This window comes from Mobula hypostoma, chromosome 25 (genome assembly GCF_963921235.1).
Source record: "Mobula hypostoma chromosome 25, sMobHyp1.1, whole genome shotgun sequence".
Classification (NCBI taxonomy): domain Eukaryota; kingdom Metazoa; phylum Chordata; class Chondrichthyes; order Myliobatiformes; family Myliobatidae; genus Mobula; species Mobula hypostoma.
Window position 1 is genome coordinate 21,844,953 of NC_086121.1, and position 14,652 is coordinate 21,859,604.

Below are 14,652 nucleotides of genomic sequence, written 5' to 3' on the forward strand. Positions count from 1 at the left end.
ATTTTGAACCCTTTATGTCGAGTGAGCCTCATCTGATGACTCAGTCTGAATTGAATGACCTGGTCAAAGATTGGGTTTGTCAAAGGCAAAAGCAGAATTACTAGGTTCAAGACTGCACGGTGGAATTTGCTGACACCAGACACAAGTGTTTCTGTGAAGGATTTCAATACTTGAGACAGATGTCCAGAATAACTGATGCCAAGGTTAAGGAAGGCATTTTTGCTGGTCCACAAACCAAACTGGTCAATAACAGACAATTTGAAGAACTTCTAATGGGATTGGAGAAAATCGCATGGAAGGCATTCAAGGATGTTGAAAACGTTCTTGGCAACTACAGAGCACCAAACTTTGTGCAGCTGGTTGACAAGATGCTTCAAGCATACAAAACCATGAAGCACAACATGTCACTAACGATTCATTTTCTTCCCTGCAAATCTTGCAGTCAGTGACATGCATGGTGAAAGGTTTCACCAGGACATCGTGGACATGGACAAACAGTATCAGGGCAACTGGAATCCATCAATGCTGGCTGATTATTGTTGGCCACTTAAGCGAGAAGCCTCAGATATTGAGTACAATGTAAATCATCATGAAAACATTTTTAGTTTAGCTGAACTATTGCAAAGCATTAGCATCATTGTGCAATTAAACACATTATATTCAATAAAAGTTATTTCTTTTTTCCCCAAATTTCTATGTAATACAAGTGGTCTGAAATTATGTGTTCGGCTTCAAGCAATCTATCATAACCACAAAAAAATTCTGACAATGCAACACTTCCAAAAAAATTTTCTGTCCAATGTTATCAAATGATTCCCCAGTACAATTAGACTGTTGACCTCACAATCTACTTTATTGCCTTGCAGCTTATTGTTCACCTGCAGTGCATTTTCCCTGTAGCTGTCATACTTTATTCTACATATTTTATTGTTTTACCTTCTTCTAATCAGTGCACTGTGTAATGATCAGTATGCAATGCAAGCTTTTCAGTGTCCTAACCTATTGTACGTGACAATAATAAACCAATTCTAGGTTCCAAGGAATGGGGAGGATATAAAGAGAAATGCTGTCAATCATTGCATTACCTGCAGGTTAGGGAATAATTGATGGCATCAAATAACTTTGTGAGAAATGTAAAAAGTGGTGGAATCCAGGAATCCAGTTCTGTGATCCAAGAAAGTCAGACGCGACCTAAAATTCACAACAAATGTGTTTTTCAGATTAATATTCAGAGCACTTAAGCAGGGAAATAAAATAAGTTTATCTTCACAGTTTGCCCGCCACCCCGTGCTGCCATCAGTGAAAATGTAGAATGTACACCATCACCTCCCCGGCCGGCCGGGGCGCTTTGAGCTGTGAACAGCGCAACAGGTACGTCAGATTTTCCCGTTAACTGGAGGATCACGGCTCTGGACCGCTCTCCCCGCTGCGCACTGGGCAAACTCAATGACAACATCCCCCTCCCATCCTCTACGGCAGCCCCCTGCTTCAGGCCTACCTCAAGCCCGGCGAATGTTACGTCACGCTGATTGACCCGCTGGAAAGCCAATAGGATCACCGATTCCGTCGGACCGCTAGTGATAGGGCAAAGGGGAGGGGGGTGGGCCTGGCGACGGGCCGCTTCCGGGTTGAAGATGGCGGACGTAGAGCCGTTCAGGCTGAGTGAAGTCCTGGAGTCATTCAGGAGCTGCCTGACCGAGAGCGGGGAGCTGGTGCAGGAACATTACTTGGACGGATGGAAAGGGCTGGTGAAGTGAGTGATCTAAAAGAATCCTGAAACCAAAGGAACTATGGATTCTGGGAATCTTAAAATAAAACCTGAAAATGCTGTGGAAATCCTCTGACTTTGACTTGAAACGTCGATCCGCAAAGGTGGACTAACTCACCCGCTGAGGTTTTCCAGCATTTTCCGTTTCTGTCTGAAATAATCCTGTCCTTGGAGCTGCTTTATGGTATCAGGGCAAAGTACAGTACGAGTTATTCATCGTGCAGACTATGACAATGAGCGATTATTAGGAGGGTGAGAGGGTTATGCCATTTCTGATTGTGTCTGAAGTATCTTGAATTAAATTTTTGGATGCGGGGTTCGTTAACAAGATCGACATTTAATGGCTGGCCTATACTATATTTAAAAATGTAGTGGGGAGTCGCTAGTCTCTGTTGAAGGGGGTATGTTCACTGTTGTTAGGTAGTGAGTGCAATTTTCAGATTTAGCGACAATGACAGACCGGCGATTATTTCCTCGTCAGACCCGGAGATGCTCTGGATCAGGGGGTTCCCAACCTGTGGTCCGCGGACCCCTCGGTTAATGGTAATATAGATGATAATGTTCCCACCAGCCTACTCCCCTCGTCCTCGGTGATGGAAGTTTCAAGTTTGGAAAGCGTTTGGGTAGCCCGAAGGAGTAGATGTGGTGTACTCTCTGTACTGGAACTAGGGTGTGCCGGCAATGGGAGGTGTGAAAGTTTAGAATGACCAATTAAGGTTAATCACGTGAGCTGTCTCGTTCTAAGGTGGGGTTCAACATTTTGAGTGTTGTTCAGGCTGCATTAACCAAGACTACTCACTGTAGGTAGTTAAGAGTACCGAGGTGAATTCCTCCCAGTTGAAACCCGTGAAGCAACAAATTGTTGTAATGTTTTTAAAATGTAGACATTTAAATGAAGATATAAAATAGAGAAGTTTTCTCAGTAATATTTGAGTAACATTGCTTCTTTTTACAAATGGGAAAATCTGCAGCTGCTGGAAATCCAAGCAACACACACAAAATGCTGGAGGAACTCAGCAGGCCAGACAGCATCTATGGAAAAGGGTATTGTTGACATTTTGGGCCGAAACCCTTTCTTTGTTTAATTCATTTATTCAGGGTTATATGTAAAAGTATGTGAATGGCATACGTCATTATGCCACTGTGTCATATGTGCACGCTTCACTAAAAGTAAAAAGCACAAGCGTACATATCCTGCTGGGCTCCTGCTTTTTTCTTTCAATTAATTTCTGCAGTTACAAAACATAACAGTGGCAACGAGTATGTTTTAAAACGAACTCGTGACAACTACCTACCTGTAGAAGTGCTGCACGTATTTTTTCTTTGCAAAGGGAAAGAGACGTTCAAGTTTTTTTTAAAATGCAGCACTTTTTTTTCCACAAGGGGGGAAGGTAGTCAAATAAAAGAAAGGCAGAAAACGGACAAAGTTCATAGGGTGTTCATAAACAGTGAGTACTGGGTGATAGTGATACTAAGAAATAAAAGCAGAAATGGCTGGCTACATCAGAAAGATAGATATGTTCGACTGCACAACAGATAACTGCATATTGTATACTGAGCTAATTGAGCAGTATTTTCAAGCAAATGAAATAGCCAATGAAAAGTAAGTGCATTAGGTGGGAAGGCATGCAGTTTACTTAGAAGTTTGACTGCTCCAACCATACCACCCAAAATGAGCTTTGCTGATATGAAAGTAATACAGCAACATTTAGACCTGAAACCATTGTTGATTGCAGAAAGTTTTAGGTTTCATAAATGGAATCAAAAAGAAGGGGAGTCTATTTCACCATATGTGGTTAAATTGAAGAGATTGAACATTGCCAGTTCAGTGATGGGCTTAATGATGCACAGAGAGAGTGTTTAGTTTGTGGAATCTTACAAGAAAACATTCAAAGATGGTTCCTGACTAAAGCACAACTCACATTTAAAACAGCAGATTAAGTGGGTGTATTAATGGAAACAACTGCCAGAGATACAGTTGTGTTGTGGTCAGGAATGAAAGTGAGTGAACAAAATTGCAACATCTAAACAGAAACCTTCCTGGACAGACAAGTTGTGTTCCCATTGTTACCAAGCTCCCATACACAAAACCAATGCAGATTTAAAGGTGAAATTGCAGAAAATGCAACAAAGTAGAATGCATACAAAGAGCATGTGTTGGATGGACAAAAATAAATGGACTACACAGGGAAGAGGAAAAAGTCGAGCTGCAGTTTCAAAAAGAGCCCTGATCTACATGCCATTGATGAAAAATCTGATGATGAGAGTGACAAGGGACTGTGTAGCCTTCAAATTTACATTGTGAAAATTAACTATAGACAAGCAATATGGATTTCAGCAGAAGTGAATAGTGCATAAATTTAAATGAAATTGGACACTGGCTCAACTGTTTCAATCATTCCACAACATGAGTTTGAACAGCATTTCAAAGATACTGACTGAACTGAAGCCTGCAGATATTCAACTAAGAACCTGTCTAGAGAAAAGGTAACTCCCATGAGAATGACGTTCTTAACAGTGAATTACAACCAACAAGCCACATTTGTTTGTATGTGGTTAAAAACAGGAAGCCAGCATTGTTGGGCTGTGATTGGCTGTGACAACTACAACTTGATTGGAGATCCATTCACTGTTTGCATGCCACACCCTCTGCAATAGTGTCAACTGAAAGCAAATTAATAAAGGTACTGGATGGTGCCACAGCAATGTTCAAGGATGTCATTGGAAAACTCAAACATGTCAAGAGTGAAATAGTGTTAAATAAAACTGCCACACCCCAGTTTTACAAAGGTCATCGGGTTCCTTGTACCAACCAGGATAAAGTAGCCAGTCAGCTGGATTGCATGGAGACTGAAGGAACTCTTTCCAAGGTTGAGTGGAGTCCATGGGAACTGCGCAGGTTGACTCTGTGGTTAAGAAGGCATACAGTGCATTGGCCTTCATCAATCATGGGATTGAGTTTAAGAGCCAAGAGGTAATGTTGCAGCTATATAGGACCCTGGTCAGACCCCACTTGGAGTACTGTGCTCAGTTCTGGTTGCCTCACTACAGGAAGGACGTGGAAACCATAGAAAGGGTGCAGAGGAGATTTACAAGGATGTTGCCTGGATTGGGGAGCATGCCTTATGAGAATAGGTTGAATGAACTTGGCCTTTTCTCCTTGGAGTGACGGAGGATGAGAGGTGTACAAGATAATAAGGGGCATTGATCGTGTGGATAGTCAGAGGCTTCTTGTCAGGGCTGAAATGGCTAGCAGGAGAGGGCACAGTTTTAAGGTGCTTGGAAGTAGGTACAGAGGAGACGTCAGGGGTAAGTTTTTTACGCAGAGAGTAGTGAGTGCGTGGAATGGGCTGGCGGTGGTGGTGGAGGTGGAAATGATAGGGTCTTTTAAGAGACTCCTAGATGGGTACATGTAGCTTAGTAAAATAGAGGGCTATGGGTAAAGCCTAGGTAGTTCTAAGGTAGGGACATGTTCGGCACAGTTCTGTGGGCCGAAGGGCCTGTATTGTGCTAAGGTTTTCTATGTTTCTATTCTCCCTAATGCAAATCAAAAGTCTTTTTATTACAGCAGAGGTGATCCAAAGGGAAACCAGAAAAGATCCCTCACTGTCTCAGATTTACATGGCCACCCAAAATGGCTGGAAAGTGTATCAGATTCTCCAGTTCCCCCATTTTTACCAGCACTGGGATGAACCTAACTTTGACAGCGGTTGCCTCATGTGGGGATTAAGAGTTGTTCTACCACCAAAGCTGAGAGCTAAAATGTTGAAGAAGAAGCTACATGCCGTCATCTAGGCATGGTAAAAATGAAAGTATAAGCTCGAAGCTTTGTCTGGTGGCCTGAGGTAGATCAGCAGACTGAGGAACCTGCCATGCACTGTTTGGAATGCAAAAACATCCAGGTGGTGCCAAGAGCAGTGCCTCTCCATCCTGGAAATGACTTGTATTGTCCTGGCAGAGGATTCGTCTGGATTTTGCCAGACGATTCATGGGCACAAATTTCTTAGTAGTAGACAATAGGTGCAGGAGTAGAGTAGTACATACAGCTACAAAGTGGTGAGAAGCATTCCCAACAACCTCCATGACAGCCTCGCACACTGTTGATGTGTTGAGAAGCCTCTTTTCAAGGACTGGTGTTCCAGAACACTTAAGCAGTGACAGTGGATCACAGTTTGTTGCAGAACAGTTTCAGTCATTGCTGAAAATGAATGGAATAAGACATATTACATCCACACAGTACCACCCAGCTACAAATGGCTTGGTGGAAAGAATTGCCCGGAGACTAAAGAACACACTATGAACGATGTCAGCAGAGCACACTGCACTATCACTAAATCAGAAGCTCGCCAATATCCTCCATGCATATGGCAATGCAGCACGCTCCACAACTAACAGCTCACCAGATATGCTGTTCCAGGGACCTCCCTTGTGTTCACGCTTGGATTCTCCTCGACCTCAATCTCAGAAGGAGCATGCAGGACGAACAGCTGAGACAAATTGAAGGCTCCCCGAACAAGGATGTTCAATGTTTCACTCCTGGAGGGGGACTACAGTGGTAATTAAAAGTAGGTACCTGAAAAGATTACGGACAGAACTGGACCACTCTCCTACACAGTGGAGATTGCATCTTGATATCATTGGGAGAACACACATTGATCAGTTGAGGACAACTGAGTGAATTGTTGGAGAGGAAAGGTGTCCAGAGCTGTTAGAACCACTTACTGAAGTCCCAGAGTCGACTCCTACAACCATCACAGCCACATGTCACTCCTGCTAAGCAGAGTGATTCCGCCCAGCAACACCGCCCCCCCCCCACCAGCAATAAAAAATCAGGAAAGACTTTAATCCACAAGAATAAGAAATCCTCCAGAGAGATTAAATCTTTAGGCCTGAATGTGGTAATTTAAAATTTACTGTGCTGTGTCATGTGTGTTCTGTATTTAATATTTCAGTAATATTGTAAATATATTGGTCAAGTACTCTTTGTGTAAATAATTCATTAGGGGTTATATGCAAATTACGTGAATGGCATACGTCATTTTGCCACCACATTATAAGTATGTGGCTCATTAAAAGTAAAAAGAAGCATTGGTGACCATTGGGGTCCTGCGAATGGTTTCGGCCTGAAATGTCAACAATACAATAGTTGCTGCCTGGCCTGCTGAGTTCCTCCAGCATTTTGTGTGTGTGTGTGTTGCTTGGATTTCCAGCCTCTGCAGATTTTCTCTTGTTTGTAAAAAAAAACTTGTTCTCCTAGGCACCAGTCTTTTTCTTTTGATTAGTTTCTTCAGCAACAAAATATAACAGCTTATATTTTTGTATAATATTTCTCTTTGCGAATCTGCCAACATTTGTGGTTAACGAAATAATTTGAGAGGGGACATTGCTGAAATGTGAGAATTTCATCAACAAATCTGTCCACAGCAAGCTCCCACAAATAAAACTTATTAATCACTGAGGGATTCATCTTTAATAGTTGATTGTCATAACCGTTTTTTCCTAATAAATTTTCATGATTTGCATAATGTGATTTACTTTCTCTCTAACGTACCAATGGAAACTAAATAAATTTGGAAATTTCTTGTAATAGACTTAAGTAAATAGTTTATGAATTTGGGAACCATATTCTGCTCAAACTTATTGTGCACTTCAAAATCTTTAATTTCTAATATTAATTTTACTTTTGTATTTCTAGTCTGAATTGTCTTGGTAGGAAAATCCAATTTTAAATTCATTGTTTGATTCTTTTTTAGGTTCATGAGTAGCCTTGGTGCAGCCTTTTCCTTTATTTCAAAAGATGTGGTCACTAAAATCCAAATTCTGGAAAACTACGGATGTAGTGAAAGGGGCCAGGAATACAGAACAATTCAGTCAATGGTGAAGTATGAGGTTGACAACAAGCTGGTGGACCTGAGGAAGCGAGGTGACCATTGGGATTCTGGCTGCCGTACTCTGTTGCGACTACACCGTGCCCTCAAGTGGCTGCAGCTCTTTTTGGAAAAGCTGCGGGTGGCCTCTGATGACAGCAAAACTTCAGTCTTGTGTACAGACGCCTATAATGACTCCCTGGCAAACTATCATCCCTGGATTGTGCGCAAAGCTGCAGTTCTTGCATTTCATTTACTGCCAAGTCGGGAAGAGTTTTTTGAAGTTATGAATATGGGCACAACAGAAAAGGTTGTGGCCACACTCGAGGAAGCTGTCCCACTCATTTCTAAGACCTATGACATCACACAAGATCTGTATGCTCAACATGACCTGCTTGATCTACCTTAGATCTGTTCTTTTTTGAAGAGTACTACAATAGTAGCACCTTTGAATGTTTTAGATAGTAAACTTTATTTTATCAGAATCACATGACCAAAGGATAGGTTGTAAGTGTTATTTAAAAAGTAAGTCTTTCATCCATATGTTTAAATAATTAGCCTTTCTGTTTGGGGGGAGATTCAAGTCCAATCAGGATTGGCAGAGTGATGCAATTTCCAAGTACTTGAATTGCTGAAGTGGAGTCGCTACACTGCTTGCTGAAGGGTCTGCACCACAGAACAGAACGAATTAGATAGCTCTCTGTAAGGTGGGGGTAGCAGTGTCCAAGGTGCATGTTTTTCTGCATCAAAAGATGGTAGTTCCATAACACTACCATCTCTAATCTTCAGCAAATACCTTCGGGAAGGACCTTGGTCAGGAATGGCCTTTTTCCACAAGTCATTTGGCCTGTCAGCACTTTGGTGGGATGCTTCTTCAGGAGCATTTATGTTTAAATACAGTTGAACAAATAATTTAAAATATTTTACCATGGTCCTTCCAGGAGATTTTTTTAGTGACATTACATTTGAAATGCACCAAAAAACTTTAATCTCTGTAACTGACCACATTCAATTGCTGTTCAAGTGAGAAGTAATAATTTGGATCTCTCTCCCATTTTCTGTACTTCTAATGGTGTAGACCTACTGATGTCCATTTCCAAGGGTGGCAGAAGGTCATACTTCGAGTGTTTATTGTTTGTATGGATGGGGTGGGTTTAGAACCTGTGCGAATCTGGAGTTATCTGACTCAGTTGACTTCAGATTGAGCATTTACACACTTAGGAACTGGGAGAAATGATCAGGCCTGAGATCCGTGGCTGATCGTTTTTTGTCTGTCTGTCTTATTGCATCTTCTTCAGAAACAGTAGGATCAGGTCTATCATGGCAGTGTAAGCCGTGAATGAGTTGGAGCATTTCCCTGTACAGTGATAACTCAGCAGGTCAATGTGAGAAGGCAGAGCAAAAATGTGACTAGATTTTGATTTGTTGGCCTTTCAATTTGTAAGTTAATAGAGCTTCCTTCTCAATTGCTCCTGGCAGTTTTAGGTGACCTGCTTGAAGGAGCGTTGAGAATCAAAACACTGCAGGTGCTGGAAATCTGATCAGGCAGCATCTGTGGAAAGAGAAACATCAAAGGCCATTCATCAGAATAGGACCATGTTCTGATAAAGATTATCTGCCCAAATGTTCTTGACATATACTGACTGATCTGTGTATTTCCAGCATCTTATTTATATAGAAGGTACCCCCTTTCCAGTTCAGGTCTGCTTTAAATATACAGTATTTTGTTCACTGTCTGCTGTGAGATTTAAATGGCGTAAGTGAAAGAGACCTCACTGCATAAGCACAGAAGATCATCTTGAAGAATTTGCTGTGACACGTCCTCTCAGACTTGTGCAAGAGAAATGTATGGAGCTTAAAAAGTGTGGGTCCTCATAATGTTCCTGCTGTACACTTTGTTGTATAACTATGTTGGTGTATTTAATTCTGTCAGCTGAGACAAAAAGGAATTGTGCTTACAGTGCACTAATACTCAATATGTTTTTTTGTTATCTAACAAAAATGAGCTCTTCCTTTCTGTCTTTTCCCCCATCCCAACAAACATTGCTGCATCCTCTTTTTGGTGGAATTCTTTGGGCACAAATTTCTCTGTCCTATTTCAGCAGCTGATTTTCATGTGAGCCAGGACAATTCTGCACACAAAGTGACATTACACCTCGGCAAGACAAGTTTACCTCCTTAAGCTGCTGATTAACAAATCAGCTTTGATCTAGTTTTAGTCCTGACCAAGAACAATAGATTTTGCATTGGGCTGTGTGAAGGGAGTGCCCTTCACTGACTGGTCCCTGAAAAAGATTAAGCAGGATTAATGCTGGCAGAAGAACACTGGTATTGCAGTTACTGAACTTCGTAACCAACAACAGTCTGTCAGCGGGTAAAGGAGTGGAAAGGTGGCCACGGCTGCCACAGGCTCCTCCTGTTGGAAGTCACATTCTAGCTGGGTGGATCCATAATGAGCTCAGCTGTCATCTGATGTCTTCATGTAGGTCCAAAGGCATTTTACCCTGATCATTGCTTGTTACCGGCGTTTAGGGCAGCGATGAAGGTCCTCCATCTCTGGCGGTGTTCAGGGCTTCCTTTGTCGTGTAGTAGCTTCCTGTCAGTTTTCACTACTGTCAGTCATGTAAGTCCCGGGTGGAGACTCAGGAATACCGTCACACTCAGATGTAGAAGGATTCTTCATTGTTGTTTCCGTAACAATTTTGTATTACGAATTAGGGTTGCCAGCTCTGAGCTGAACCCCTGAACCTGGAGGACCGGTGGACCACTCTTAGTCTGGCCTCTACCCTCTGACCTGTTTGGTATGGGTGACTGTACCGAGAGCCAACACATGAAGCCCTGACTCCAGCTCGCATAGCTCTCCAGGTCATTGAGGCACACAAGCCCCCAAACCACAACAAGGTTATGGTCCTCTTGGAGGATTTTACCCGGGGACGAGGGAAAAAGAAAGCTGCAATGTGAAGTAAATTTTATCTTTAATTCTTTGAAGACCCTAGGTGTTTGTTTTCCTATTCACATTTTTAACATTAGTCTTTGGTGGCTAATTACTTGTCAAATGCTGCCACCCCAATGTACTGTTGACCTTCCATTCTAATCTTCAAACATTAAATATCTACAACCATCAATGGACAATTAGCAACATTTCTCTGTCATGAATTGTAGGTTTTAAAGTCAGAAATATTTTTAATATTTCAGGTGAAAACCAAATGTAATTTGTAGATTTTTTATTTGCAATGTGAGTAATTATTTGCTCTATAAAAACAATAAATTATGATGTAGTTCATTCTGGCTTAGTTTATTGTAATTGCACAAACAATTAGGTCCGTCATTTTTGAGAAAATTAAATGGAACAGCATTAAAGCCCTCAATAGTGGTAAATTAATGCCATACATGTTCAAAGGTTAATTTTATTGTCAAAGTATGCATGTACAATACAACTCTCGTATTCATCTTCTCCAGATAGCCATGAAATACAGGAAGATGTCTGTAAGCAAACAACACGGCAACAGTTGCATTATTTTTTAGTTAAATTCAGGATCTGTCTGCATTGGAGAAATCTGACTTCCATACTGTAACACTGAGATGGAATAGTGCTTCTAGATCTCCTACAATAACAGATATTAAGCCTACAGGATTCAATTTGAAGGAACATTCAAAGTAAATTTATAATCAAAGTACACACATGTCACCATGTACCACCCTGAGATTCATTTTCTTGCAGGCATTCACAGTGGAACAAATCAATGAAAAACTAGAAACACTGACAACCAATGTGCAAAAGAAGGCAAATTGTGCAAATACAAAAAAAAAGTAAGTAAATAAATAATACCTGAGAACGTGAGTTGTTGAGTCCACGGGTTGTGGAATAGGTTCAGTATTGAGGTGAGTAAAGTTATTCATGCTGGATTAGGAGCCCTGATGGTCGAGGAGCAGTAACTATTCCTGAGCATGGTGGGGAGGGACCTAAAGCTTCTGTACCTCCTTCCTGCATAACCTGGATGATAGATGTTGTTTTCCTGCAGCCAAGATACTTTCCAGTGTGCATCAATAGAATGTCAGATGCAGTGTGTGATTGGAATAGGAACCAGGGCATAGGGCTTCATGGTGGGTGCACAATGGTGTAGCAGTTCGTGCAATACTCTACAGTGCCAGCTGTAAGATTAGGGTTCAATTCCTGCTGCCGTCTAACAAGTTTCTACATTCTCCTTTCCAAGAAGACGTATGGTTAGAGTCAGTGAGTTGTAGGCATGCTATCTCGGCACAGGAAGCATGGTGACACTTCTGGGCTGCCCATCACATCTTCACTGATTTGATTTGAATCAAACTGTGCATTTCACTGTATCTTTTGATGTACATGTGACAAAGCTATTTTTTTTTCTTTCATTCAACCAGACAACAGAACATTTTAAATACACCCAAGGGTTTGAAATATTACTTGAGGTCCAGGTCCCCTGATCTCACCAATAGAAGGAGTTGCAAGACCATTGTGGAAGAGCATGAAAAGCCAACGTGAAATGATTTAGTAGGTGTTAACCCAAAATCCTGGGGAGATCACTGCCATTGCCTGAATAAGATGTCTAATTGGTCCAGGAACTTTGCTGAGATCTTGAAGCTCTTGGCAGCAGCAACACATCTGACTGCCTCCCCTTGCTTAGCGTTATTATGTTTGGCGTCGTGTTTTCAGGATCTTCATGCATACCCTCAATAACAGGGCCTGCTCCAAAACTACCTCCTGGTGTGCTTCCAAAAAATAAGTTGGTCTTCTACAAAAGGAGTAACCATTGAAGTTATTAGGTCAACAGGAACATATGTAATTTCACATTGAATTATTTGCAAGTTTATCGATGTCAGGGGTTAAAAATTTCTCTGTTCATCATGATGCAAAATGAAACGCCTAGTAGAAGATTGCTTTACAGTGCCAGTGATCACCAATTCCTATCGCTGCCTATAAGGAGTTTGTACATTCTCCCCATGACTGAGTTTCCTCCAGAAGCTCTGGTTTCCTCCCACATTCCAAAGACGTACATTTGGGATTAGTAAATTGAAGGCATGTTATGTTGGCACTGGAAGTGTAGTGCAATCCTCGCTGATTTGAATTGATGCAGATGACGCATTTCTCTGTATGTTTTGGTGTTCATGACAAATAACGCTAATCTTCAATTTTTTAAAAAATCTTTGATTTGGTTTAAACCAACCTGCAATTCGGCAAGTAACCAGTAGGTGGTAGAATTTGAAAACAAAACGAGAAAAGCTGAAAATCAGAATCAAAATCAGGTTTTCCGGTAGCAGTGCATAGTATTACTTTACAATAAACTACAAGTTGCATTAAGAAATATATATTTGTTTTAAATGAAATGGCAGTGCAAACAAAGAGCAAAAAAGGAAAAAAACGATGAGGTAGTGTTTATGAGTTCAATGTCCATCCAGAAATCTGATGGTAGAGGGGAAGAAGCTGTTGGCCCCTGTACCTCCACCTTGATCATGGCAATGAGAAGAAGGCGGTCCTGATGATGGGGGTCCTTAATGACGGATGCTGCCTTTTTGAGGCCCCGCCTTTTGAAGATGTCCTCTGCAGGTTGGGGAGGGCTAGTGTCCAAGGTGGAACTGTCTGAGTTCGCAACTTCCTGCATCTCTGTCCAATCCTGAGCAGTGACGCCTCCTTACCAGACGGTGGCGCAGCCAGTCAGCATGGTCTCTACCCCACCGTACATCTGGAGAAATTTGTGAGTGTCTCTGGTGACAGCAAATCTCCTCAAACTCCGAATGAACTATAGCCACTGCCGTGTCCTCTTGGTAACTGCATCAGTATTTTGTTCAACGATCAGCAGGTCTGGATGCATCAATGGGAAGAGTCTCAGGTTTGAAAACCCTCTGTCAGACCAAGGAAAGGGGGAAAATTCGGTCTTCAATAACACAGATTTTAACTCCCCTGAATGTTACAGAACTCATTTATTCTTGCACCATCAGAATTAGCCCCTTTCCTCTATCCATCCTTCCCTAACCTCATACTGAAAACTAGCAGCTGCAGATTGTCTTTTTGTTCCAAGTTGGTCCCCCAGTGAAATCCAGCATCAACATAAAACACTTCAAATGCCAGAGGTACCTACAACTGAACTTGCTGTGCCACAATAGTAATATGGAAATAAAGACAGATCATCTTTCAAAAAGAGTGCTCAGATTATATTCAGTTTTGATCAAAGCCTGGTTGCCCTGATCACCAGTGCAAATTAAATACATTCCATCCTTGAATTAAATTGAACTGATCCTCACCAGAAGCACAGTGGGCTACCAAGGATAGTGTTGGACTCAACTGTATTCCCCCTAAAACTGAGTGTATCCAATGTGGCAGTTAAGTTGGACAAAGCTGCCATCTTCACTAGAATTTTACCCTATTAACATTGTACCTTGGGAAAGTAAAAAAAAAAATCCAAGGAAGACAAAAAAACATTGCTCTAGCATGGGAAACATCACTTCCAGGTTCCCTTTAAGACATTTACACTGACTTTGCTTCGCTACTGCAGGATCATAACCCTGGAGTGTGAAAGTTAGATATTCATCAGATTGTTTTAAAAAAAGTTTGCTGCTACTTGTCAGCGGGTTTTGCAACAAATTCTGTTTCATAAACAAATTATACTTTTTTTAAAACTCAGAAAAATATAAATGTTAGAAACATACAGGTTGAAATGTGCTTCCGAATGTTTGTTTGTATAGTATTACTTTATTTAGTTAGTTGCAAATATGGATAAAATCACATAAATTATAATGCTAATTTATTCCAGTTGTGCTGTGCGGAAACTTTTGCATTGGCACCCAATCTGAGCTGACATTTTCTACCAGGGGAAGCAAGATACTCCTGCTATAGGGCCTGAAGAATTGACATGAATTCCTAATCTGCTGAAAGTACGTGTGCACATAAGGAGAAAACTCCATGGAACTTGGCTGTGATGCCTCCTAAGAAAACATGTCTGTTTCATTTTTTTCATCACTTGACAATCTATTATTATACCTAATGTAAAT

General features: G+C 41.3%; 2 protein-coding genes across 3 annotated transcripts in view; one reads left to right on the forward strand and one right to left on the reverse strand.

Moving 5' to 3' along the window:
• ints11 (integrator complex subunit 11) overlaps positions 1-1,191 on the reverse strand; it is a 36,989-nt gene extending 35,798 nt beyond the window's left edge. Inside the window, exon 1 of the mRNA XM_063032817.1 lies at positions 1,086-1,191. The gene's annotated coding sequence lies outside the window, so the exon portion shown is untranslated. The remainder of the gene's footprint in view (positions 1-1,085) is intronic.
• Positions 1,154-9,360, forward strand: cptp (ceramide-1-phosphate transfer protein). Of its 2 annotated transcripts, none has more exons than XM_063032819.1 (2): positions 1,154-1,371; positions 7,522-9,360. In XM_063032819.1, the coding sequence occupies exons 1-2, from the start codon at positions 1,313-1,315 to the stop codon at positions 8,042-8,044; spliced, it is 582 nt and encodes a 193-aa protein (XP_062888889.1). In that variant the 5' UTR covers positions 1,154-1,312; the 3' UTR covers positions 8,045-9,360. The 2 variants fall into 2 exon arrangements, with proteins under 2 accessions (XP_062888889.1, XP_062888888.1); XM_063032818.1 differs by lacking the exon at positions 1,154-1,371 and adding an exon at positions 1,545-1,753.
• The last annotated feature ends 5,292 nt before the right edge of the window (positions 9,361-14,652 follow it).